Source organism: Erinaceus europaeus, chromosome 15 (genome assembly GCF_950295315.1).
Source record: "Erinaceus europaeus chromosome 15, mEriEur2.1, whole genome shotgun sequence".
Taxonomy (NCBI): domain Eukaryota; kingdom Metazoa; phylum Chordata; class Mammalia; order Eulipotyphla; family Erinaceidae; genus Erinaceus; species Erinaceus europaeus.
The window spans coordinates 72,054,865-72,080,732 of NC_080176.1; the positions used below are offsets into that span (position 1 = coordinate 72,054,865).

At 40.5% G+C, this 25,868-nt stretch overlaps 1 protein-coding gene across 4 annotated transcripts in view; it reads left to right on the forward strand.

Annotated features, from left to right (window-relative positions):
- Window positions 1-25,868, forward strand: part of WDR7 (WD repeat domain 7) — a 421,542-nt gene that overhangs the window by 300,060 nt on the left and 95,614 nt on the right. For all 4 annotated transcript variants that reach the window (XM_060173931.1, XM_060173933.1, XM_060173934.1 and 1 more), the window contains 3 exons: window positions 8,613-8,730; window positions 11,578-11,727; window positions 12,238-12,320. In XM_060173931.1, coding sequence (XP_060029914.1) covers window positions 8,613-8,730; window positions 11,578-11,727; window positions 12,238-12,320 — 351 coding nt within the window. The remainder of the gene's footprint in view (window positions 1-8,612; window positions 8,731-11,577; window positions 11,728-12,237; window positions 12,321-25,868) is intronic.

Consider the following 25,868-nt stretch of genomic DNA (forward strand, 5'->3'; position numbering starts at 1 on the left):
CTTAAATTTTGGGATGCACCCATCTGAAATTCTAACAATTTCCTTTCCAGGTATCTATGAGAAATAATAGAGAATTGGTTTTAACTTTATAAAAGAGTATCAAATGATTATAAATGATTGTTAAATGAATCAGAGAGAGGTGCTGTCTTCTGGCCACAGTAAGTGTGGTCACTGAAGAGCATTTGGTTTTCTGTGTCAGGAGCTGGCTGAGCTGCTCGTGCATGCTACCCGGCTTTGAGCTCAGCCCCCCATTGCACTGGGGAAAGCCTCAGTGCTGCGGTGTCTTTTTTCTTTTTTTTTTTTTCCTTTAATTTTATGTATTCATTTCTTGGATAGAGATAGAGAAGAAGACACCTGTAGCACTGCTCACCACTCCTGAAGTCCCCTGTCCCCCCACCCCCGTAGGTAGGGACCAGGGGCTTAAATCTAGGTCCCTTTGCATCAGATCCTAAATTCTGTCAGATGTGTCACTGCTCTTTCTTACTGTCTTTTCATTTATCCTCCTATCTAAAAAAGAAAAGAAAATCAATCTGGAACAGATTGCTAAATTTAAAATGATCCATTAAAAAGACATAAAAGTGGTGACTCAGAATTCTCTGTATATTTGCATATTTCCAAAATATATTTACTAAATAACTTCTATGCAGAATTTTGTGCTTTCTAGGAGTACAACATTTTAATATTGATAGGCTATCTGGTGGGTGGGCTGCATATTATGTGTTTACTCTTATTTTCCTTATACCTGTCTTGTGATTTACATGTAACAAGAATTTCATCAAGTCATAGAATTTTAGAAACATACATCTTCAACTGCATCCAAACCAATGCCCTCAATATGCTATTAAATAAAAATGAGGTTTAGAGAGATTAAATAGTTTATCTGAGGTCACACAGTACTCTTTTTTTTAATATTGATTTACAAAATTACAGGATAACAGGAGCAATTTCACACCAGTTCCAACTCCAGAGTTCTGCATCCCCATTCCCCCCATTGGAAACTGCAGTTGTTCTCCCAAGGTCACTGATATGGGTTGACCCTGTCTGTCTGTCTGTCTGTCTGTCTGTCTGTCTGTCTGTCTCTTTTTTCTATGGCCCTGTCTTCTGTTCTTTTCCAGGTTACACCTACGTCTTTTCTATTTTCCTCTTCTCTCTCTGGGTCCTGATGGAATTAGTTATCTTCCCCTAACATTTCTCCCCCTTTGAGAGTATGGGCCAAAATTCTTTTTAGGGTGCAAAAGATGGGAGTTCTGGTTTCTGTAATTGCCTCTTTACTGGGCATGGGTGTTGGCAGGTTGGTCAATACTCCTGCTTGTTTCTCTCTTTTGTTAATGGGGTAGGGTTCTGGAGAAGTGAGGTTCCAAGACATATTGGTGAGATTTTCTGCCCAGAGATTTCAGGAATGGAATTATAGTAGCATCTGGAACTTGGTGTCTGAACTGCAGTCAAGATATGAAGCAGGACAGAATTATGTATATGTGTATATTTATATGTATATAACTGAGTGGACCAAATCAATTCACACAAGTTCTTTTTTTTTAATCTTTATTTATTTGATAGAGACAGCCAGAAATTGAGAGGAAAGGGGGAGACAGAAGAGACAGAGAGACACCTGCAGCACTGCTTCACCACTTGCAAAACTTCTCCCCTGCAGGTGGGGGCTCGGGGAGGGGGTTGGGGTCGAACCCGGGTCCTTGTGCATTGTAATATGTGCACTCAACCAGGTACGCCACCACCCAGCCCCTGACAAAATGTTTAATAAACTGGAACCAGAAAATAGGAATAGAGAAAGTGAGAATAAATATTTGAGGGTGGTAAGAAGTCAGAAGTCAATTGTCGATATGTTCCTAGGGGTCCATGACTTTAGTAATCTTTGCTTGAGCTTGATAGTTAATTGCTACCAGGGCTACCACTGGGGCTTGGTGCGGTACTATTAATGCATCAGTCCTAGCACCATTTTCTTTTTCCTATTTCATTGGATATGACAGAGAGAAATTAAGAAGGAAGAAAGAGATAGATAGAGAGAGAGAAAATAGATACCTTCAGGCCTGCTTCACCATTCGTGTAGGTGGGATATGGTGCTTGAACCTGGGTCTTTGCGCTTGGTAACATGTGCACTTTGCTGTGTGCACCACCACCCAGCCCCCTGAGGTCACACAGTGTGATGATCACTCCAGTGTCCTGGCTTCTATTTTGCTGCTCCTTTTTGCTGTACCATCACCTTTTCTTATGACAGACAGCCTATAGGTAAAACCTATGTCAGGGATTTTTTTATAATGAATTACGAAGGACTGCTCACACTGATAGACTGGTCTTTTGACAAAGAAGCCCCACTTCGTTAAAATTGTTGGCTAAACTATTCCAAATAATTACGAGAAAAACAGAAACATGCAATGTTTTAATCTATAATTCTTAAGATCAGCATGGTGATGCACATATGGATAAAATATTAGAAATGGTAGGAAAATAAATAGGTACAGGGAGGGAGAACACAAAGTGAAACATAAACTGGGCTTGGTGTACTGCATCAAAGCAAAGGACTCTGGGGAAGGAGTGGGCGGGCGGGGCTATAGAGAACCTTAGGGCCCTGAAACATAATGAAATTGTACCTATGTGTCAATGACTGCACTGTAAACCATTACCCCCTTCCCAATAAAAATGATTTTTTTAAAAAAAGAAATAGTAGGGAAAACTTTACATAAGTAGAAAAAAAAATAACACCTATGATTTTTTAAGACCAAGGTTACATCTTCATGCATCGGTGCTGCGGGTTTTGGTTTCATTTGCTCATCTGTGTTGCACACCCTTAATTTCTGAGAGAGAACAGCAGGACAGTGCTGACCTGGAGGTGCCAGCCTCTGCCCTCAAAGTGCCATGACTGAGCATTGTTGATGAGCTACAGAAAACCCATTACTTTTCTGTAATTTACAGTCAAGCAAAATGAGAAACATAGTCACTAGAACATGTATGCTTTACAAAAAATGGAGTCAGAGAGAAAGTGACACATGCTTTTTTAAAATAAATAGAGACAGGGAGAAAATGAAAGGGAAGAGGAAGATAGAGATGGAGAGACAAAAAGCAATACCTCCAGTTCTGCTTCACTGCTTGTGATAGTTCCCCCTACAGGTGAGGACATAGCTTGAGCCTGTGAGCTTGCACATAGTACATTCTACTGGGTGTGCCACCTCCCAGTTCTGTATTTTAACAAAGCTATTTAGAGTTTATGGGATATTGTTCATATGTAGCATGTAGTCTAAAAACTATACATACTACAAGACAAAATGACAAAATTGACATTTGAACTCAATCTCATCCATCTTTTTAAATTTGAGAAATAGAGAGAGTGAAAAGTATAGACCATAAAAACACTGAGGTGGGGAGTCGAGTAGTAGCGCAGTGGGTTAAGCGCACATGGCACAAAGTGCAGGGACCAGCATAAGGATCCTAGTTTGAGCCCCCAGCTCATCACCTGCAGGGGAGTCGCTTCACAAGTGGTGAAGCAGGTCTGCAGGTGTCTATCTTTCTCTCCCCCTCTGTCTTCGCCATCTCTCTCTATTTCTCTCGGTCCTATCCAACAACAATGACAACAACAACAGCAATAATAACTGCAATAATAAAAAACAAGGGCAACGGGGAGTCGGGCTGTAGCGCAGCGGGTTAAGCGCAGGTGGCGCAAAGCACAAGGACCGGCATAAGGATCCCGGTTCGAACCCCGGCTCCCCACCTGCAGGGGAGTCGCTTCACAGGCGGTGAAGCAGGTCTGCAGGTGTCTGTCTTTCTCTCCTCCTCTCTGTCTTCCCCTCCTCTCTCCATTTCCCTCTGTCCTATCCAACAACGACAACAACAATAATAACTACAATAATAAAACAAGGGCAACAAAAGGGAATAAATAAAAAAATAAAATAAATATTTAAAAAATAAAAAAAAACAAGGGCAACAAAAGGGAAAATAAATAAATAAATATTAAAATTTTTTAAAAACACAGGTATTTCAGGATTCTTTTTTTAAAAAAAAAATCTATTATTTATTTATTTCCACCAGGATTATTGCTGGGCCTCAGTGACAGCAAGATGAATCTATAGCTCATGGTGGTCTTTTTTTTAAATAAGATAGGACAGAGAGAAATTGAGAGAGGGTGGGGAGGTTGAGAAAGGAAGACCTGCCTCACTGCTTGTGAAGTTTCTACCCTGTAGGTGGGGGTTGGGGGCTTGAACTTCCCCTGGTTCTTTGAGCTTGGTAGAGTATATGCTCAACTGTGTGTATCACCAACCGAGTCCCCGTGTTTTAGGATTCTTTGCTTAAACTATTTTTTGTTCATGCGATTTTTATTTTTTAATTAGACATTTATAGTCTTCAGAGAGCACTTAAATCAAACTAGCATGATGATTATTTATTGTAAACTATGCAACATATAGGAAATCAGCCTGGAAGGCAATTGGAGGAATTACCTACCACCTTTGAGTTTAGGAAATGAATGTTGCCTGTGAGCTACCAATTATAGTTTGTATCACATTAAAGAGATTTTTTTTTTTAAATTTTTTATTTAAGAAAGGATTAATGAACAAAACCATAAGGTAGGGGGGTACAACTCCACACAATTCCCACCACCCAATCTCCATAACCCACCCCCTCCCATGATAGCTTTCCCATTCTCTAGCCCTCTGGGAGTATGGACCCAGGGTCATTGTGGGTTGCAGAAGGTAGAAGGTCTGGCTTCTGTAATTGCTTCCCCACTGAACATGGGCGTTGACTGGTCGGTCCATACTCTCAGTCTGCCTCTCTCTTTCCCTAGTAAGGTGTGTCTCTGGGGAAGCTGAGCTCCAGGACATATTGGTGGGGTCTTCAATCCAGGGAAGCCTAACCAGCATCTGGAACCTGGTGATTGAAAAGAGAGTTAACGTACGAAGCCAGACAATTTGTTGAGCAATCATGGATCCCAAGCTTGGAATAGTGGAGAGGAAGTGTTAGGGGGGTACTCACTGCAAACTCTAGTGTACTTCTGCTTTCAGGTATATATTTTGCAGTAGTTTATGGATACGTGTGAACATAAGCTCTCTCTCACAGAACCTGGTTTATATCTAGGTTTTGGGACTTTGTTAGAAAGTGAACCACCAGGGATGGAATTAGAGAATACTATGAAAGGAAAGGTCTCACCCGAGTAATGAAGCTGAAGGGTTGTCATTCCACTCGTGAAGTCTCTGGACACAGTCTGAGGTGAAGCATGTTGAGGTGGCAATCGTTGCGTTGGTTAGGTTGTGATCAGCGGATGCAATATTATTTGGTATGGATTGGGAGACGCATACCGGAAAGTGGGCCCTATCCAAGGGTTCCAGGACTGGGGGAAGTAGGGGCTCTATAGTGGAGATGTGAGGTTCCTGCTGTCTTAGGGTTCAAAAAGACAATCGATAGTTAATGTTATCATCACATTATTTGGTAATTGGGTTAACTTTGAAAAGTCCTTTTGTTATGGTTTGCTGTACAGTATCCAGAGAATTTTTAACTTACCTGTTTACAAGGGATTTGTAAGATGGAAATTCTAGCTATTATGTAATTAAGTATACAATTTTTTTCTCATCTTTTAAGTTGTAGTTACAAGATTGTAAGATTACAATTAGTTCCACACTACACCCCCCACCAAAATTCTACCCCCACCCTTTCTTAAGTACATATTTTCACTATTTTTATTCATTTATTGGATAGAGACAGCCAGAAATTGAGAGGATGTGGGAGAGAGACACAGAGACACCTGTAGACCTGCTTCACCACTCACGAAGCTTCCCTCCTGCAGGTGGGGACTGAGAGCTCGAACTGGGGGATTAGGGCTTCAAGGTATGAACTTCAGGGAGACAAGACATTTATTTTCTAACACTGACCATGATTTGCAAGTTATTTAATGGAAGTGTAAGTGCCCTGCCCCCTGCTTATTTCCCCAAATATTCCTTAGTTTGACAGATGGGAAAGTCTGACAATTGTAAATGGTGACATTTAACTAGAGTGGTCTTACAAGTCACTTTTAAAATGCTTTTACTGAGATGGAATAAGAGTTAGAACAGGATTAATGAGCAGTCATGTAAGGAGCGAGCTAAGCCTGAGTGGACTATTTTTCTATTCATGCTTTTTGTTTGTAACATCTTCCATCTCTGGTATTTCATCTTGGATGTATATCCTGGAATGCTGAATAAAATCAAATGTGTCATGTGATTTTTTTTTTTTTAATAGTGAAGACTTAAAACCGAAGACACACCCCATAAGCCCATATAACAAATTATGTGCATAGTAGCCAGATAAGCAAGATCAGATGAAAAGAACGGGCTCTGTGTTTACACAGAGGTTCCAAAATAAAGCAAACGCCCCTTTAATTTCAAGCCTCTGATACTATGATCCTTCTTCACTCAATTAGAATCCAGCAGTAAAATATATTACACACACAATGCACTTTTGACTTTCAAGATAACTACATGCAGAATTAGTCTTTGTCTGTTGGGACTACCAGATCAATTACTTTGACTTCATTGCTTGGTCAATTCAGTCAAATAACTGGTTTAAGTGATTTTTTTTTTTCCTGCTGAATTTGCCAAGGAACTTCATTTAGTGCATAACTATTGAGTTTCCACTATGCTCAAGATCTGTACAAGGCGTGTTGGGTGGGATACGCAGGATTAGTAAAAACTGTCCCAAATCTGTGCAGAGTTCACTCTAATTCCTAATCACATGGCAGAGTTGAGTTCAATGCCAAGGGCCTGGAATGAATCAGTTTTGCTGTTGTTGTTTTTTGTTGTTTTCACAGGTGTCAATTGAGCATTAGAGAATTCACACACACTACAAAGGCATCCCAAACTGAACAGAAAGGTTCATTCAGAGAGTATGTGTCAGCAGGGAAAAGACTAGGGGAGAAGCATGGGTAAAGGAACAGAGGGGCAAGAGGCTTCTCAGGAGGGAAAGTGCGCATACTTGAGGCCCTCATCTTGATCCCTGGCAGCAAATGAGAGCACCGTCTATAGCAATGAAGGCAGCACTCCATGATGGATGGTGGAGTGGTCATTGGTGTCTCTTCTCTCTCTCTCTCTCTCTCTCTCTCTCTCTCTCTCTCTCTCCTGATGTCTGCCCCTCTCTCCTCTCTTTCTTGTCCCTTGCTACATTTTTTTTTTTAATTGGGCCAGCACAAATTAATCCTTGAGCATTGAACCTGGGACTTTGAAGCCTCAGACAAGGAACTCATGGTGGATGTTCACTGTAGATGGGCCCTACTAGTCTCAGAGCAGTAGATGCAGCCCTCCACTCAGACTCTAGACACTGATGATGGGAATGACTCAGATACACCCATCAATGCCTTTCAAATGTTTGGATGTTCCAGCTTCCACTGGAATCACTGAGGGGTATTACCATATGTGTTGCTATTTGGTTAGTGTCCTTCTGTATAACTCTCCAGCTGTCATCCAGACTCCAAATTCGACCAAATATATTTCTCCCAAATTCTCAAACTAGATGGCTGAGATAGAGGAAGGCCTTTCACTGGAAGCCACTGACCAGCTGCTAGCTGCTTTCATTTTTGCTCTAATTTATTTCTGTTTGTGAGCCCTATCTTTGGTCAGAAGAAGCATCTACTGAGCATGTTGTACAGGTCTGATGTAGAGCTAGATGTTTCTGCGTGAGTTATCTCATTTAATGAATACATCGGTCTAGTACACTGTGTTTATTCAGCCTGGGGCCTCCATTCTCTGCCAAGTCCTGCATTCTGCCCACCGTGCCACCCCTCTGCCACAGCCCATGGCACATTTTAATTACCAGTCTTACTATTTCTCAGAGTAGTCTATGGATAAACTCAATATAAAGGAGAATTCGGAAGCAGAAGAATATTAACACTTTTGTGTTGGGGGTACAGAGAAGTTGGCATCACTGTTCTATAAGGGTGTTTTCCTCATTTAGAAATATTGGCTTCATTGCGTACCTGTTCTTCTGCATTGCTTTAATATTGACACACATGTGTCCTTGATAGAGAGAAAATAAACATTAGTAAACACATTTGCATCATGACTGCATAACTGCTGGCAGAGCATGCTGATTAATAGATTGCTTCTAAAAGTATCAATGTGGGATAAACTAGCAGTGCTGAGGATATTTCAAATTAAAATAATATACAAACTGAAAGCAATTTACAGTTCTCTTAAAGATTTTATGGGCAGGAGTGGATTTTTCCTGGCACCATATGACTTTAAGTTAGCCTTTTAATGCAGCCTCGTGAAAAAACTGGCATCTTTCACTTTTTAAAGGAAAATAACTGGAAATGCCCAGCACCGTGTTTGTTCTTGTCTTATTGTGAACTCCGTGATATGTATTCAGTACTAGTTCTTGATAATTTGTTAACAAGGCGTTTTTTAACACTTTGGACAGATGCACATACTGTTTTCAATCTTCACGGTTAATTATTCGATTTTGTATTTGATGCCAGAACACCGTGATTCCTAATCACTGCTCATTGTTGCAAGTCCATTATATTCTAACTGTTTGAGTGCTCCCATTGACCTTGAACTGACATTATAAGCTGTGTCTAATCTTTTCAGTCTATATTTCTAATGCTTCTTTTCTTTTTCTTTTTTTCCCTGATCCCTGTTTAGCATCACAATGGGGCTGCCCCTGAGCCCAGCAGCTGACTCCGCCCGATCTGCTAGGCATGCCCTCTCCCTCATTGCCACAGCCAGACCACCCGCCTTCATCACCACTATAGCCAAAGAGGTGAGCAGAACTCTGCTGTCTGCCTTGTCTTCTCCTGCGGAGGAATTGTTTGATATTGTGAGCTGAGGGTCACCATCCACCAAGAATATTTCTGGTTTGTTTAGAGCCATGCAAATTAAGATACTGTCTGAATACTGAATTCCTGGGAAATTCATAGTTACTCCTGATTCTGTATCCCTTCCTACTCTCAAAGTTAAATCATCTAACAATGATCTGTCAACCAGAGGCATAAGGATTATTCAAATTTGAATTAAAGGGATTCACACTTTACAAAAGAAACTATCTGTAATCCAAACTAAACTTATTTAGCACTGTCTCTTCAACTGTAAACAAAAATGTAAGTCATAAAGTTGCTAATTGTTTTTCCTATTACATGTCACAGATAAAGACTTGAATGCCAATTGATCCCACTTTCTTAGTGTGTAACTAATTGCCCACATCTTACTGAAAAACTAGTAAAGAACAATGAGCCAATTATAGGATCGTTCCTATAGGTCTCAGAAGTGGAAAAAAGGGAAGGGATGATGAGCCCTTAAATATTTTTTTAAAGATTTGTTCCATTTCAGCATGAATGATGTGCGGTGTCCACTGGGTATGTCTGAATTGTTTTCCCTTGTAGCTATTGATGAATTTTGAAAAGACTACGTAAATGCCTCCAAGTCTTTCCTGAGAACCTGAAACCTACTGGACCAGTGACTGCTCCAGAGCTGTGCTATCAGCCGACAGCAGATACTTGTGTCAGACAAGTCGCTGGCAGGGAAGGCGGGAGGTTACACTAGCAAATTGTATAGCTCAGGCATGGAAAGGAGGACTTGGAGCTCATAGCTAAAGTAAATTTGTAGACTGTGGGTTTCTCACAGTTGCCTAGCACACAAAGTGTTACAGTGATATTCCGCTGTGTTTGAGACATGCACACACATACATGTGTGCTTATATATTATAACATTAGATTTAGATTTAGATGAAGTGTTATATGTGCATAAATGAACAGATTTATTAGGCATGGCATTTTTCACAGTCTTACCCATCAATGGGATATGCTCAGATAATAACATTGAAAAAAAAAAACACATTTATAATCAGGTTTATGTGGTCAGCTGAACCACATAACCAAGTCCTATAAATGCCAGTTATTAAGCAGCCTCTTTTAAGAAAGTAAACAAGCATGTTGTTAAATTGTATCTTTAAACTTAATTTGCATTACTTATTTGAATAGTCTTTTTTTTGTTTGTTTGTTTGCCCAGAGCACTGCTCATCTCGGGCTTGCGGGGGGGGGGGGGGGGGGGGGGGGACTGAACCTGGGACTTTGGAGCCTTCGGCATGAGTGTCTCTTTGTATAACCATTATGCTACCTCCCCCCCATACTTATTTTTTTCTTGTTTGCTTGGTGTAAGGGCCAATTTAAAGAGCCAGGGGTCCGGTGGCAGAGATGCCACAGCACTGGGGCCTCTTCTGATGTCACAGCATCTCCCATGTGGTGCTGGAGTTGAGACCTCAGCTGAGTGCATAACAAGGCACAAGCACTACGCGCTGAGCTAGCTTCCTAGCCCTGTAAAGAAGTCTTTTCAAATAAGCTGTTGGAATATATATATATATATATATATATATATTGTAATTGTTTGTGGTTTTTTTTTTTTTTTTCTCCAGGGTTGCCACTGGGCTTGGTGCTGGCACTATGAATCCACGGCTCCTGGTGGCCATTTTTTTCCATTTTATTGGATAGGACAGAGAGAAATTGAGAGGGGAGTGGAGGGGAGAGAAATAGGGAGAGAAAGACACCTGCAGACCTGCTTCACCGCTCATGAAATTTCCCCCCTGCAGGTGAGGAGCTGGAGGCTCAAACCCAGATCCCTGTGCAGGTCCTTGTACTTCATACTACGTGCGTTTAAACCGCCCCCCCACCACATTTTGGATTTCTTTTATTCTAGCCTTTGCTTGGAAAATCAATTTTTAAAAATTTTTATTTATAAAGAGGAAACACTGACAAAAACCACAGGATAAGAGGGGTAAAACTCCACTCAGTTCCTACCACCAGAACTCTGTATCCCATCCCCTCCCCTGATAGCTTTCCTAGTCTTTATCCTTCTGGGAGTATGGACCCAGAGTCATTATGGGGTACAGAAGGTGGAAGGTCTGGATTCTGATGGAAAACCAAATTTTAAAATACTCTAGCATCATAGTTTATATTTATTGTACTTTAAGTTTGAACTTCACATGGAGTTCTAGAGTAAAATCAATGTATTTTTCATCATTATTGTTCCCTGCCCCAGTGCCATGTTCACGTCTTCATGGCTGGCTCATGGTCCCTTAATAACTTTTCTCAGAACTGCAAGACTCACAATTTGAATGGTGCTGTTAAATTATTTATAATGCTCATTATTTTTGGAGGCATGCTCATTTCAGTTTCCCAAGATAATTATAAACTATCTGGAATGGGGCCTAGGCCACAGTAAATGTCATATACACAGAAATTACTATGTCTCCTCACTAGCAGGAATCATCTCGTTTATTTTCTGGGTGATGTCCGTCCCTGTGCCAAAAATATCATATTCACAACCCATCATTCTCTCTTGAGAATATCATGGTAGTATTTTGGGGAATTCACATGCACCAGCAATACATACAACGTACAGAATTTTACTAGAGAAAACTTGCCGAGTTCCTATCATACCAAATCTGTTTGTTTACTTTGCTGTCAAAGTATTTTCTGACATACCTAACAGGAGGCTTGTTTTTGCTAGGTTTCCAGCCCCCACCACATTTGTAAATAAGAAGGAAAATGAGTATTATAAATGTAAAACTGACTCAAGTGCTTGCCATACCTACAGTGTGGAACTGTTGTTACAGGTACACAGACATACTGCTCTCGCAGCTAATACCCAGTCACAGCAGAACATACACACCACAACTCTTGCACGAGCTAAAGGGGAGATTCTGAGAGTCATTGAAATTCTAATTGAAAAGATGCCCACAGATGTTGTGGATCTTCTCGTAGAGGTAAGAATTTTCTGTTTTAAATGATGCATTAGCAGCCTAAATTTATCATGCCAGTATAGTAAGATGTGATCAGCCTCTTCATTGTCAGCAACTCTAAAAAGAGAGCACTAACTCAAAGGGATTAATTTTTCTACCATTTTGAGAGTCCTGACCTAAACTTCCTTGAAGATTGAAATGATTGCTAGGCTCATTTACCATTTGCATGAAAATGGTCTGTATTGCAGTTGATATTTAAGGTTTAAGTTCTCTTTTATAGCATTCATTACAGATGAAGTCTATAGTATGCTTGGATGAAGGAAACTTTTGGTTTCTTTATTTTGTCCTGCTGTCAAATAATGTTCTTCATGATTATTCATGATAACCTGTAGTATAAAATAAATATTCCATGAGTTTAAAGAACATATGAAAATTAAACTAACTAGAATTTTCATAGACAAATAAGGTCTAACTTTAAAATTGGGAATATTAAGCATTTGGAATTAATTTTAGACTTGTGTCTTCTCCATAAAGGTCATGGACATCATTATGTACTGCCTTGAAGGATCTTTGGTTAAAAAGAAGGGTCTTCAAGAATGTTTCCCAGCCATCTGCAGGTAAAGGAACATTGGACACGCAAAATACATGATTTTCAGTAACAAAAAATTTTTTAAAAATTGTAAGAAGGGTGAGCTTCTGATTCAAGAGAGAAAATACAGATTTCTTCCAGTAGTATGTTTTATGTTGGTCGGAAGACTGCTCACCCTGTAAAGCTAGTGCATTTCCATGTAAGAACACCTGGGTTCCAGTCCAGGTACCACACAGGAGCGCTACGGACAGCTGCAGAGAGAAGCTCTATAGAGGCTTGAGTGGTGCTAAAATGTCTTTCCTTCTCTCGATGCCTCTCTCTTTCCCTCTCTCTGTTTGGAAAATAAACAAGCAAAATGAGTGAAAAACATCAACCAGGGAGCAGTGGATCAAGCATATTTGAACCCTCTACCCACCTCCACCCCTCCTCCCTAAACTGTGCCATAAAATATTTTGTGCCACATTTTCACTGGTAGATTTCAGTATGAATATAAAAATCAGTCTTTACATATTGCCCTGAGTACAGATGTTTTCTTTGTGAGAAGATAAGGTAAAAAAGCGAGGAGCCAGTCAAAATTAATAAACATTATGCAATAAGTCAACTATGTGTCTAAGATTTGCATATATATATGTATATATGTATGTAGCATAGAATTGTTATGAAGTGAAGATATTTTTAAATGACAAAAATGTATTGATGAGCCAGGAGTATAGCACTATTAGGAGTGCAACAAATTTTCATGTCTGAGGCACCAAAGGTTCTAGGTTCAGTCCTTGGTGCCACCATAATCCAGAGTTGTGTTCTGGTTAAAAAAATAAAGGAAGGGAGGGAGGAAGGAAAGAAAAAGGAGAGAAAAGAAAAAAAAAACTTGTATTTATTTCAAGTAGTTTTTTTTTTTTACCTCCATATATTTGATATTTATGTCTGCTGAAGATCATTGTTCTTATAGAAAACAGAGCAGCCAGTTAGTCCGTTATTAATAAGTGACATTTTTCATTGTAAGACAAGTTGATTGACAGATATTCTTAGTTTGTGTTCTGTAGTTCCGTGAGTCCGTAATAGTGGAAAGCTATATTTTCAACTGGAAGTTTCCTGAAAGCAGTAATATTACAGTCTGCACCCTTTTGTCTTCCATGTTTCCTGTTGTTTTGGCAAATGTGCAATGCAGTTTTTTTTTAGTTAATGATTTACAAACTTGTCAGATAATAGGGGTATCCCAACCACCAGAGTCTGTCTGCAGGTTTATTGCATTCTATGAGTTTTCTTATATCTTTTTCCATCTTCACAGTAGACTTAATAGTCTGCCCTCTTCATCTTGCTGTTTCTGACGTAAGTCACTTAGATACTAAAACATATATATATATATATATATATATATATATATATATATATATATAAAAGATTATGTTTCAGTAGATATGTGTACAGGAACCGATTTTCTTTCGATAGAAACTGAGCAGATTAGAATAGTTTTTCCATGCAATTCCCATTTTTTGTTCATTCCATGCAATACTGGATATATTAAATCTTTCCATGCAAATAATGGATGCTAAGAATGTCTGTAACTGCAATATCCCAGTTGAATGTTTGCAAGGAAATGGCTAAGTGGAATTGTTCATCTGTTTTCCACTTAGTGGAGGCCGAGAAGAAGCAGTTTTATTAGACCTGTCTAACTGAATGTTCTCGAAGCTTCCCTATGGTACCAGTTCCTTCTATGTAAATAAGCCTGCTGGTGTTAATTCAAAGAAACTGTGCCTTGCTGAAAAGAGCCTGTCTTTTCCCTTCCAAACAGCTTCCTCACTTCCTTAACTCACATTAGTTTGCTGCCTCTCCAGTTCTCTTGGCTCTGGCTTGATCACAGGAGTGTACAGGTTCTGCTTGAATGCTAAGAAGGCATCTGTCCAAACTGGTTACTTGGTGCTGTTTTCTGTTTCTGACTTGGCAGAAAGCAGTTGTGCTTTATTTATTAATTTAATATCATTTATTAAATACCTACTGTGTATCAAGATCAAGTACTAGTAAGACCCCTGGGATGCGGAGGTGAATATAATGATAACCTCACACAGCCCAGAGTGTAATAGGGTAGGTAATTGTCACGATAAATAACCCCAAGGTCTGTGCTCTGTGTTGGTGGAGAAGTGCCAGGGACAGGAATGGGTAGCAAGTATAGTGTTTAACCCTTGAGGGGGAATCCAAGATAAAGTTTCACAAAGGAGGAAACAGGCTAAGAATAATATTCATAGAAAACAAAAGCTTTACTAATAACAGCTGTTGCCAAATAAACAGAATCTGTCCTCCTCAGGGTGTTGAGGTGGTGGTACTGTGGTAGGAGTGGGTTCTGGGCTCTGGACATCTTCACAAAAGAGTCGTTGGGATGGACTTTGCAGAACGAATGGCACCTGCTGTCTTCTGTGGCAGAGGGACCCACCCCAACAAATATCTGGAGGCATAGCAGTACGTAGTAAGCTTTGTAAATAAAGGCTGTGCTGTGGTGGCAAGAAAGTAAGTAGAAGATGGAAGGAAGTCTTAGTGTAATTCCAGAGGAGCGGTCTTTGGATTCCATGCGGAGAAATTCTATGAGCAATGTGGAATCAGCAAATTCTGAACAAAAATGTGTCATTCTTTTGCCAGAACGTAGCTGATAAACTGTAATCTTGTGAAACATCAGATTTATAACAAACCGTTGTTGACTAGTACCTCGTATTAGATTATGTTAGATATTACTGGAGTGGTGAAGATCAAAGGCACACTGGACCATTCATTTAAGAGTCATCCACACCCAGGGAAGGATGATGGACTATACAAAATCGTAGCTTATGCTAAATGTTGTTTGCAACTGATGATAAATAAAGAAGACTTCCAGAACTCCTGGTGTCATAGGGATCTCAAAAGTTTCACAGATCAATGACACGCTGCCTATTGGCTGATTTGAATTAGGCTTCTTCTTCTTCTAGTGTTTGCCCTTCTTCCGTAGCCAGTCAACAGCGTCAGGTTGAGCCTGATGTAAAGTTTCAAGACCTCCTTTGAATCTGGAGAGGTGGCAGTCATTGACTATGTGGGTCATAGTCTGTCTGTAGCCGCAGGGGCAGTTCGGCTGTCTCTGGCTCCCCAGCGATGGAACATAGCGGCACACCGGCCATGGCCTGTTTTATAGCGATTGAGGAGGGCCCAATCATAACGTGCTAGGTCAAAGCCAGGTTGACGCTTGCAGGGGTCTGTGATGAGGTGTTTGTTCTTGACCTCAGCTGACTGCCAACTCTGTTTCCAAGAGACTAGAACAGAGAAGTTCAGTGTAGGCATAGGGGACCAGATTGGGTGACGAGACGTCAAGCGTTGGACAGGGTGGGCGAAGAGATCCGCGTATATTGGCAGGTCTAGTCGAGCGTAGACGTGGGAAATGAACTTAGATGATGCCGCATCCCGGCGAATATCTGGCGGGGCGATGTTGCTAAGAATTGGCAGCCATGGAACCGGGGTGGAATGGATGGTTCCAGAAATGATCCTCATGGAGGAATATAATTTGGAATCGACCAAGTGGACATGGGGGCTACGGAACCATACTGGGGCACAGTATTCTGCAGTGGAATAGCATAATGCCAGAATTAGGCTGATAAATGAACAACAAAGATATCAACATATCAACAGAAGTTACAACTATCTTATTGAATATCTGTCATGTCAGTGCTGTTGTTGGAGGTGCCTTACGGCAGTTGACAAACCCTCTATTGTTTATAAGTGCCTTTTGCTAACTATGAAAATTCTCATTGAAGTCCATGACATGAATATCTGATTCAGTTCTATGAGGTTTTAAAAAGACTCAGACCAGCAAAATAGCTCACCTGGATAGTGCACTACTATGTCATGCACATGACTCAGGTTAGTTTTGACCTGGTCCCCACTGCATTAAATAGGGAAGTTTCAGTGCTGTGGCAAGTCTCTGTCTCTCTCTGTCTCTCTCCCCCTCTCCTCTCCCCTCTCCCCTCTTCTTTCCTCTTCCCTCCCTCTCTTTCTCCCTCCCTCCTTCCTTTCCTCTCTCTTTGTCTAAAAAAAGGAAGAAAAGAAAGTATCTTTATATGACTCACCCCCCTTTTATTATATATTATGGCTTTTAGTTTAGGCTCTCAGCTGTAATGTTGTTATATACCAATATTCAGTATCTGTGGTTAGTAGAACCTTTTAGAAAGTATAAATGCCATTTAGAAGTATTTATTTATCTATTTATTTATTGCCACCAGGTTTATAGCTTAATGTCTGCACCAGGACTCCACTGCTCCTGGCAGGCTACCTGTCCGTCCTCCCTCCCTTCCTTCCTTCCTTCTTTCCTTCCTTCCTTCCTTCCTTCCTTCCTTCCTTCCTTCCTTCCTTCCTTCCTTCCTTCTTTCCTTCCTTCCTTCCTTCCTTCCTTCCTTCCAATTGTTGTATGCTTTACATTGGGTTGTTCTAGTTCTCCCCCACCAAGAAAATTGGATCAGTCCAGTTAGTTTCGCGGGCCCGCTTGGCCCCGCCCCTAGGAACCCTGAGATAAGTGCCAGAGTTCCAGAGTTCCAGAGTTCCAGAGTTGGAGAGTTGCAGAGTTCGAGAGTGCTTGGCGCCACCGCGGGGGGAAAGAGGCAGCAGAGTTCTGTTTGGTGATTAGTTTGTCTTAGTTTATGAATCGTTGTTCCTGAATAAAGAAATACAGCTTCCCTGCCCAGCCGTTGTCTCCTCGTCTCTGTTACCCGCCCGTGAAGCTAGCCCGCCCAGCTGGAGCTGCCGAATTTTAACAACATCCTCCCTTCCTCCCTTCCTCCCTTCCTCCCTTCCTCCCTTCCTCCCTTCCTCCCTTCCTCCCTTCCTCCCTTCCTCCTTTCCTTCCTCCTTTCCCCCTTTTTTCATACATATACAGTGGGCTGAGGGAGATACAGAGAGAAGGACACCCATAGCACTGCTCTACCACTCATTAAGTTTCTTTTCTGCAGGTGGGGGATAGGGACTTGAACCCAGTAATAATTTTCACTCTACCTACTGACATATAGGAGTGTTCTTTTATTATTATTATTATTTTATTGATTTAATAATGATCGATAAGACCACAGGATAAGAGGGGTACAATTCCATACAATTTCCATCACCAGAGGTCTGTATTTGGTCCCCCTCCCTTGATAGCTTTTCTATTCTCTATTCCTCTGTGAGCATGAACCCAGAATCATTATGGGGTGCTGAAGGTGGAAAGTCTGGCTTCTGTAATTGCTTCTCTGCTGGACATGGGCATTGGCAAGTCCATCCACATTCCCAGCCTGTTTGTATCTTTCCCTATTGGGGCAGGGTTCTTGAGAGGCTCTGGGATACACTGGTGAGGTTCTCTGTCCAGTGAAGCCAAGCTGGTGTCATGGTAGCATTTGCAACTTGGTGGCTGAAAAAGCATTAAGATATAAAGCAGAACAGATTGTTTACTAATCAGGAACCTAAAGGTACAGACTATGGCAGATGACATTTGGGGTCTCCATTTTGGAAAAGGTTAGTAGATCTATTTTAGGTATATTCCTAGGGTCCCATGACTTTACTAATTTTTGCCTGAGCCCAACAGCTAACATGCAGGTGGGCTAAAAGTATTATCTAGGGAGATGGTGTCAGAGTTGGGAATAGGACTAGAAAGCTGGATCAGGGAAGAGTATAGCTCCCAGGTATGGGAAAAGTATATAAATATTGTTAACTGTAACCCCCATTGTATTGATCTGGGGCTCATATTCAGCACAAGAGCTTGTATAACCTCTGCATCCCTGTAGGTCTGAGCTCACATTCTCTGGTCATGGCTAGGAACAGTCTAGGCTGCACTCATTGTAGGACCAGTCTTCCTTGAGTGGTAGAGTATTTTGGCCCAACCTCCCTTTGGAGAATGGGGCAGGCCCTACCAATGTTGACCTACATTGAGGGTAAGGTCCTGTAGAGGCCCACAAGAGGGTCCACTCTATTATTCCTGATGGTGATTACCAGTGACAGTAGAGAGAGGGATCTAATTAGAAGTCTAGGCCCATCATGTCTATGTGGGAATCCCAGGATTCTGTGACTAGGCCCTGAATGATGGGATGGCCTGGTGGGGGCCAAAAGAGCCATCATTACAGTATGCTGGACTCTTGTACTTATCCAGCTTCTGTAGTCCTTACTTTGTCTGAGAAGGTTTGCCTTGGAGTGATTGAGGGAAGTGAAATAGGAAGTAGGTGAGGAGGGTATCTAGATCTAATAGAAAGTATTTGATTAAGTACTTTGTGGTGTCTAATAAAAAAGTGTCTTTTTGATCTTTCTGCTTGCTTGCTATACTTATAGAGTCACTGAAAACTGTTGTTCACTTTTACATTAAGGTGTATATTTTCCCCTAACTTATGGTTACTTGTGCATATGCATTCTGCCTTATGGGCCCTGGTCTATATCTAGGTTCAGTGGCTTTGTTAGGAGGTGCACTACTCACTGTGGAATTGGGGGCCCCTTCTTCTTCTAGCGTTTGCCCTTCTTCCTTAGCCAGTCAACAGCGTCAGGTTGAGCCTGATGTAAAGTTTGAAGACCTCCTTTGAATCTGGAGAGGTGGCAGTCATTGACTATGTGGGTCATAGTCTGTCTGTAGCCGCAGGGGCAGTTCGGCTCGTCTCTGGCTCCCCAGCGAAGGAACATAGCGGCGCACCGGCCATGGCCTGTTCGATAGCGATTGAGGAGGGCCCAATCATAACGTGCTAGGTCAAAGCCAGGTTGACGCTTGCAGGGGTCTGTGATGAGGTGTTTGTTCTTTACCTCAGCTGACTGCCAACTCTGTTTCCAAGAGTCTAGAACAGAGAAGTTCAGTGTAGGCATAGGGGACCAGATTGGGTGACGAGACGTCAAGCGTTGGACAGGGTGGGCGAAGAGATCCGCGTATATTGGCAGGTCTAGTCGAGCGTAGACGTGGGAAATGAACTTAGATGATGCCACATCCCGATGAATATCTGGCGGGGCGATGTTGCTAAGAACTGGCAGCCATGGAACCGGGGTGGAACGGATGGTTCCAGAAATGATCCTCATGGAGGAATATAATTTGGAATCGACCAAGTGGACATGGGGGCTACGGAACCATACTGGGGCACAGTATTCTGCAGTGGAATAGCATAATGCCAGAGAGGATGATCGTAGTGTGGAAGCGCTCGCGCCCCATGAAGAGCTGGCCAGTCTTGCAATGATGTTATTCCTCGCGCCCACCTTTGCTGCAGTTTTTATGAGATGTTCGTGAAATGACAGAGTGCGATCGAGAGTAACGCCAAGATAGACTGGCTGGGCTTCATGCCGGCTTCTCGTATCGCCAAGCTGCACATTAAGCTCATGCGAGGCCGAGGCATGGTGTAGATGGAAAACAGATGATACCGTTTTTGCAGTGAATGGTTTCACCAGAGTCCTGGTTGTCATCACAGGCCTGACATCTCTGGACGTCATCTAAAGTGAAATGTGTCAAGATGGTACTGGTTGTGTTGATTTGGTTGAACTCAGCAGATGCAGTATCAAAAATGGTATGGATCGAGAAACACGTGCAAGAAAAGGAGTCAAGCCCCAGAGGTGGCTGGTACAGGACTGGGAGAAATAGGGTTTATAAAGAATGAGGAAAGTTCCCGCTGTCTTAGAGTATAGGGAGGCATTAGATAGTTATTACTATAACTAAGGTATTTGGGAACTTGGTTTACTTTGAAAATCCCATGGTTAGGATTTGCTGTATCATATAAGACCTTACCATGATTTATGCCATTTACATGTAGTTCTGTCTTATATAGTGACACAAGCATTTGCATCTGGTCTCCCTGGTCTAAGACTATAGGTGATTTAATATATCAAATAGTTATTTTTAGAAATGTATAAACAGTTTAAACCCAGTGTTAAAGTTCAATCAGGCTACCAATGTGAAACCTTAAGTACTTAGATTGAAGGAATACATCCTCAGAACTGGGATCTATGCATCAAAAAGTTTGAGACTTTCAATTTACTTTTTTACCTTTTTTACTGATTAAACAGTGATTTGTAAGACTATAAGTTAATAGGAGTGTATGTTCGCACTGTTCCCACCACCAAAGTTCTGTGTCCCTAACTGCCACCCCTGTAGTAAAGCTGAAAATCCACCCTCACCCTCCACCCAGAGTTTTTACTTTGGTGAATTAGTCCAAACTCAGTCAAATTCTGCTTTGCTTTTCCCTGTCTATTTTCCTTCTCAACTTCTGTTTATGAGTATGGGATCACCCCATACTCATCTTTCTCTTGAAAATAAAAATGAACTAGAACACTTAGATAGTAATTACCTCCATTCTATCTTTTTTATCCCAAATATTTTGATGTCACCTTTTTAATGGCAAACTAGCATGAAATTGAATATGCATATACCCCACTTTTTCTTTATTCAATCAACTTTGAGTAGACATATTGGTAGATTCTATATTCTGGTCATTACTTAAAAAAATGTTAAGTTTCATTTATTAACTGGTGGAGAAAAGAAAACCCAAGTCTCATTCTGGCATATGAAGTGCTACCTCCTTGATTCAAATAACTAAATATTGAAGTATTTCTGTGCTTTTGGGTGCAGAGAACTATGAATACAGATAAAGATATGAACTTAAAGAAAGAGATAATACATGCTTACTCCCTGTTAGATCCTGTGCAGAGTGATGATCTCTGTATATATGTAGTTGCAGGGATTTCTAGTCTCCATCTGAGAGAGAACCACTGCATTAGACTACCGTAAGCCTGGAAGATGACGCTTAACAGCCTCCCATGGTGATTGTCCTGCTCATGACTGTTCAAACACACATACTCAAATAATCCAGAATTGAGAAAGAAACAAAATCTGCGTCGTTATTTTTCATGACCATGTCATATTATGGAAAACCTTGGAATAAGCTTAGAATTGCTAATGGAACACCTGAAGACATTCCTTCAGCTCATGACTTCCGGTTTGCACCGTTAATTTTTAAAGGCTTGCTGTAGACAGTATTACAGAATGCCTGTTAAAGACTTTCAAGTTCACACTACTAATTACTCAGCATTTATCTGAAACACTATTTAAGGGGGAGAAAAAGGACACTTGGAAGACACTTTTAAAAATAATGTCCATTTGTTCCCCTCCACAGTCTAGTTTATAGCTCTAGATAAAATGATGTTACCGGAAGTGGGCTCTTGGATTACGTTGCCCATCTGGTCTCCAGTGTTGCCTTCCCCAACTTCCCCCTTGGTGTCGGGCCTGCAACTTGCACTGAAGAGTATCTCAAAGTGTATCCTAACATCTCCAGTGCATTTATTCTAAGGTCAGAGTCATATTATTTAGCACTTTGTCCCTTCAGCAAAGACATTTAAAAGCTTTGATTAACAGGCTTTTGTTGTTTGTTCCATCCTAAGGAGTGAATCTATGCCGTGTGTGTGTGTGTGTGTGTGTGTGTGTGTGTGTGTGTGTGTGTGTGTGTGTGTGTCTGCCTCCAGGGTTATTATTGGGGCTCGGTGCCTGCACTACAAATACACTGCTCCTGAAGGCCATCCCTTCCCATTTTGTTGCCCTTGTTTTTGTTACCATTGATGTTGTTCCTGGATAGGATAGAGAGAAATCAAGAGAGGAGGTGAAGACACAGAGGGGGAGAGACAGAGAGACACCTACAGACCTGCTTCACCTCTTGTGAAGTGACCCCCCATTCAGGTGGGGCGCCGGGGCTCAAACCAGGTTCCTTATGCCCGGTCCTTGTGCTTTGTGCCACGTGGCTTAACCCACTTCACCACCACTTGACCCCCTTGTGTGTTTGTTTTTACAAAACCAATGTTAAAGATTTTTTGCTCTGACCATTAATAGGAAGCCCCAAACCAAGTTTTCTGCGTAACTTTAATAAATTATGGCTTATAAATTCTATCCCCACTTTTTAAAATTACTACCTTATTGGGAGAAATGATAATTTACAAGATAATTTTCATCACACAAGTACAGTTTCTTTTCTCTCTCTTTTTTTTTTTATTGTTGTAGTTATCATTGTTGTTGCTGGTGTCGTTGTTGGATAGGACAGAAGACATAGAGAAGGGAAGAGAAAGACACCTGCAGACCTGCTTCAATGCTTGTGAAGTGACTCCCCTGGAGGTGGGGAGCCAGGGGCTCAAACTAGTATCATTATGCTGGTCTGTGTGCTTCGCGCCCCGTGTGCTTAACCCGCTGCCTGACCCCCCTCTTTTCTCTTCTTGATAGGTGTTTGTGTATCACACACATCAGCAGCTGAAGTCTTCCCTCATACCTTCTTGGTTTCCTTTGGCCTACCCCATTTAGAGTCCTTGGATCTGCTGCAGTAAACCACAGCTAGTCTAAATTTCACCTTGTATTTTCCCTGTCCTTGTTTCTGAAGTTCTGCCTTTGATTAAGGTCACAAAGTGTTTATCTATCGCCTTCTGACTTACCTCACTTTACTTGCTTGATTCCTTCAAGTTCTATCCAAGATGTGGCAAAAGATATTTTATTATTTCTTACAGCTGCATGGTCTTCCACTATATATTTACCACAATTCTCTTAGCAATTCTTCTGTCATTGGGTATCTGAGTTGCTTCTGAATTTAGGCTATTACAAATAATGCTGCTGTGGATATAGGTATACATAGATCTCTTCAGACACATGTTTTCAAGTTATTTGAGTAAATCCCTAGAAGTGGAATTGCTGGATCATAAGATAAGCCCATTTATAATATTCCAAGGAATCTCTAGACTGTTTTTCGTGGGAGGTGAACCAGGTTACATTCCACCCCATCCTTATCAGCCCTGCTTTTTATTTCTGTCTTGTTACACTATCATACTCTAGAAACTTTGTTTAGTCTTTTATATAGTAAGCATATATCTGTGTGTATGTTGTGAATTATATTCATTTTAAATTTATTACAAAAGCTATAGAAATAAAGACAATCATCATAAGCATCATTCCATTTTAAGATTATTTTCTTTTTTTAAATTTCTTTATTATGGAATTAATGTTTTACATTCAACATTAAATACAATCGTTTGTACATGCATAATATTTCCCAGTTTTTTTTCCCTGATGTGCAGACAAAGCAAAATGTGCCTTCTCATCACTTTTATTTTATTTTATTTTATTTTATTGTCTTATTTTTCTTAATTGGGGAATTAATGTTTTACATTCAACAGTAAGTACAATAGTTTGTACATGCATATCATTCCCCAGTTTCCCGTATAACAATACAACCCCCACTAGGTCCTCTGAATCCTTCCTGGACTTGTATTCTCCCCACCCACCCACCCCAGAGTCTTCTACTTTGGTGCAATACACCAATTCCATTTCAGGTTCTACTTCTGTTTTATTTTCTGATCTTGTTTTTCAACTTCTGCCTGAGAGTGAAATCATCCCATATTCATCCTTCTGTTTCTGACTTATTTCAGTAAACATTATTTTTTTAAGGTCCATCCAAGATCGGCTGAAAACAGTGAAGTTACCATTTTTTTTTTTTACAGCTGAGTAGTATTCCATTGTGTATATATACCACAACTTGCTCAGCCACTCATCTGTTGTTGGACACCTGAGTTGCTTCCATGTTTTGGCTATTACAAATTGTGCTGCCAAGAACATATGTGTACACATATCTTTTTGGATGGATATGTTGGGTTCCTTAGGATATATCCCCAGGAGAGGAATTGCAGGATCATAGGGTAGGTCCATGACTAGCCTTCTGAGAGTTCTCCAGACTGTTCTCCACAGAGGTTGGACCAATTGATATTCCCACCAGCAGTGTAGGAGGGTTCCTTTGACCCCACACCCTCTCCAGCATTTGCTGCTGTTACCTTTTCTGATATATGACATTCTCACAGGAGTGAAGTGGTATCTCATTGTTGTCTTGATTTGCATTTCTCTGGCAATCAGAGACTTGGAGCATTTTTTCCTGTGTATCTCAGCCTTTTGGATCTCTTCTGTGGTGAATATTCTGTCCATGTCTTCCCCCAATTTTTGGATGGGGTTATTTGTTGTCTTGTTGTTGAGATTTGCAAGTTCTTTATATATTCTGGTTATTAACCTCTTGTCTGATATATGGCATGTAAAGATGTTTTCCCATTCTGTGAGGGGTCTCTTGGTTTGGGTAGTGGTTTCTTTTGCTGTGAAGAAGCTTTTTAATTTGATGTAGTCCCATAGGTTTATACTTGCTTTAGTCTTCTTTGTAATTGGATTCATTTCATTGACGATGTCTTTAAAATTTATGCGGAAAAGAGTTCTGCCAATATTTTCCTCTAAGTATCTGATAGTTTGTGGTCTAACATCCAAGTCCTTGATCCACTTGGAATTTACTTTTGTATTTGGTGAAATACAGTGGTTCAGTTTCATTCTTCTGCATGTTTCAACCCATTGTTTCCAACACCATTTGTTGAAGAGACTTTGCTTTCCCCATTTAACAGTCTGGCACCTTTGTCAAAGATTAGATGTCCATAGGTGTGGGGGCTTCTCAATTCTATTCCACTGGTCAGTGTGTCTATTCATGTTCCAGTACCTAGCAGTTTTGATGACAATAGCCCTATAATACAGTTTAAGGTCAAAGATTAGATGTCCATAGGTGTGGGGGAAGATTATTTTCTAAAAACCAAAAAAAAAAAAAATTTTTTTTTTGGAAGGATCATTTCTGAGACATTACTCTGGACTGAGTTTTTCTACAGAAACAGGCCAAGATAGCACAGCACCAAAACATCCTTCTAAGATGGTGATTAGACTTAAAGGTGGGTCATATACATGGCAAAGTGTGACACTACCCAAGTGAGCTATTCCGCTAGCCCTAAAAAAGTATTTTTTATTAACTGAAATTCTCAGAACTTTCTGAAGTAGTTCATGTATCTGTAGATATTCTTTCTGTAATATATTTAGTGAAAGGTATAAAAATCATCTAATTTTAACTGTTGTATGATATTTATAGTCACAGTTTTAAATTGTTAATAATATAGTATTATTAATAATTTAATTATTATTAGGGTATTGTTAATAATATAGTAACACCCATTAATAAAATATGAACATAATGTAGATTTCAGTGCCCTTGAAGGAATACACATCCTTCAAAAAAAGTTAAACAAAATATTTCTGTCAGATTTTTTTTATCACTGTTACAAATACAGGTGTATTTTATATAGGAAATAAACTGTGTTCTTTTTCAAAGACAAATATTAACAGGACTGTTGAAGGCTGAATGAAATTTATATTTATCAATAAATATAAGTAAAATAAGGTAACATTTGAGAAATGAATTCCTCTACATTCTCTCCCATTTCATGACACATTGCTTTGCCTTTGTTAGTCTCCTAGGTGATCTTCAAAAAGGCATCTTCCAGCACTCTAGATAATTTTTGTTCGAGGCAGAAGTAAAGAGGGTTCTGAGTAATTTACATTTAATTGCCTGGACTATAAATAATACAGCAACCTCGGTTAAAAATACCCTAGGTGCTCAGAAAGTAGAACTAAACTCTTTCCCTGGCTTGCAAAGCAAAATTATACTGCAATTCCCTGAAAATTCACTGTTAAGATTTAGTTACCCATTGCTTTGCTACTGAACTTGGATTTCCATGTGAAGTCCCCCACACAGCAGAC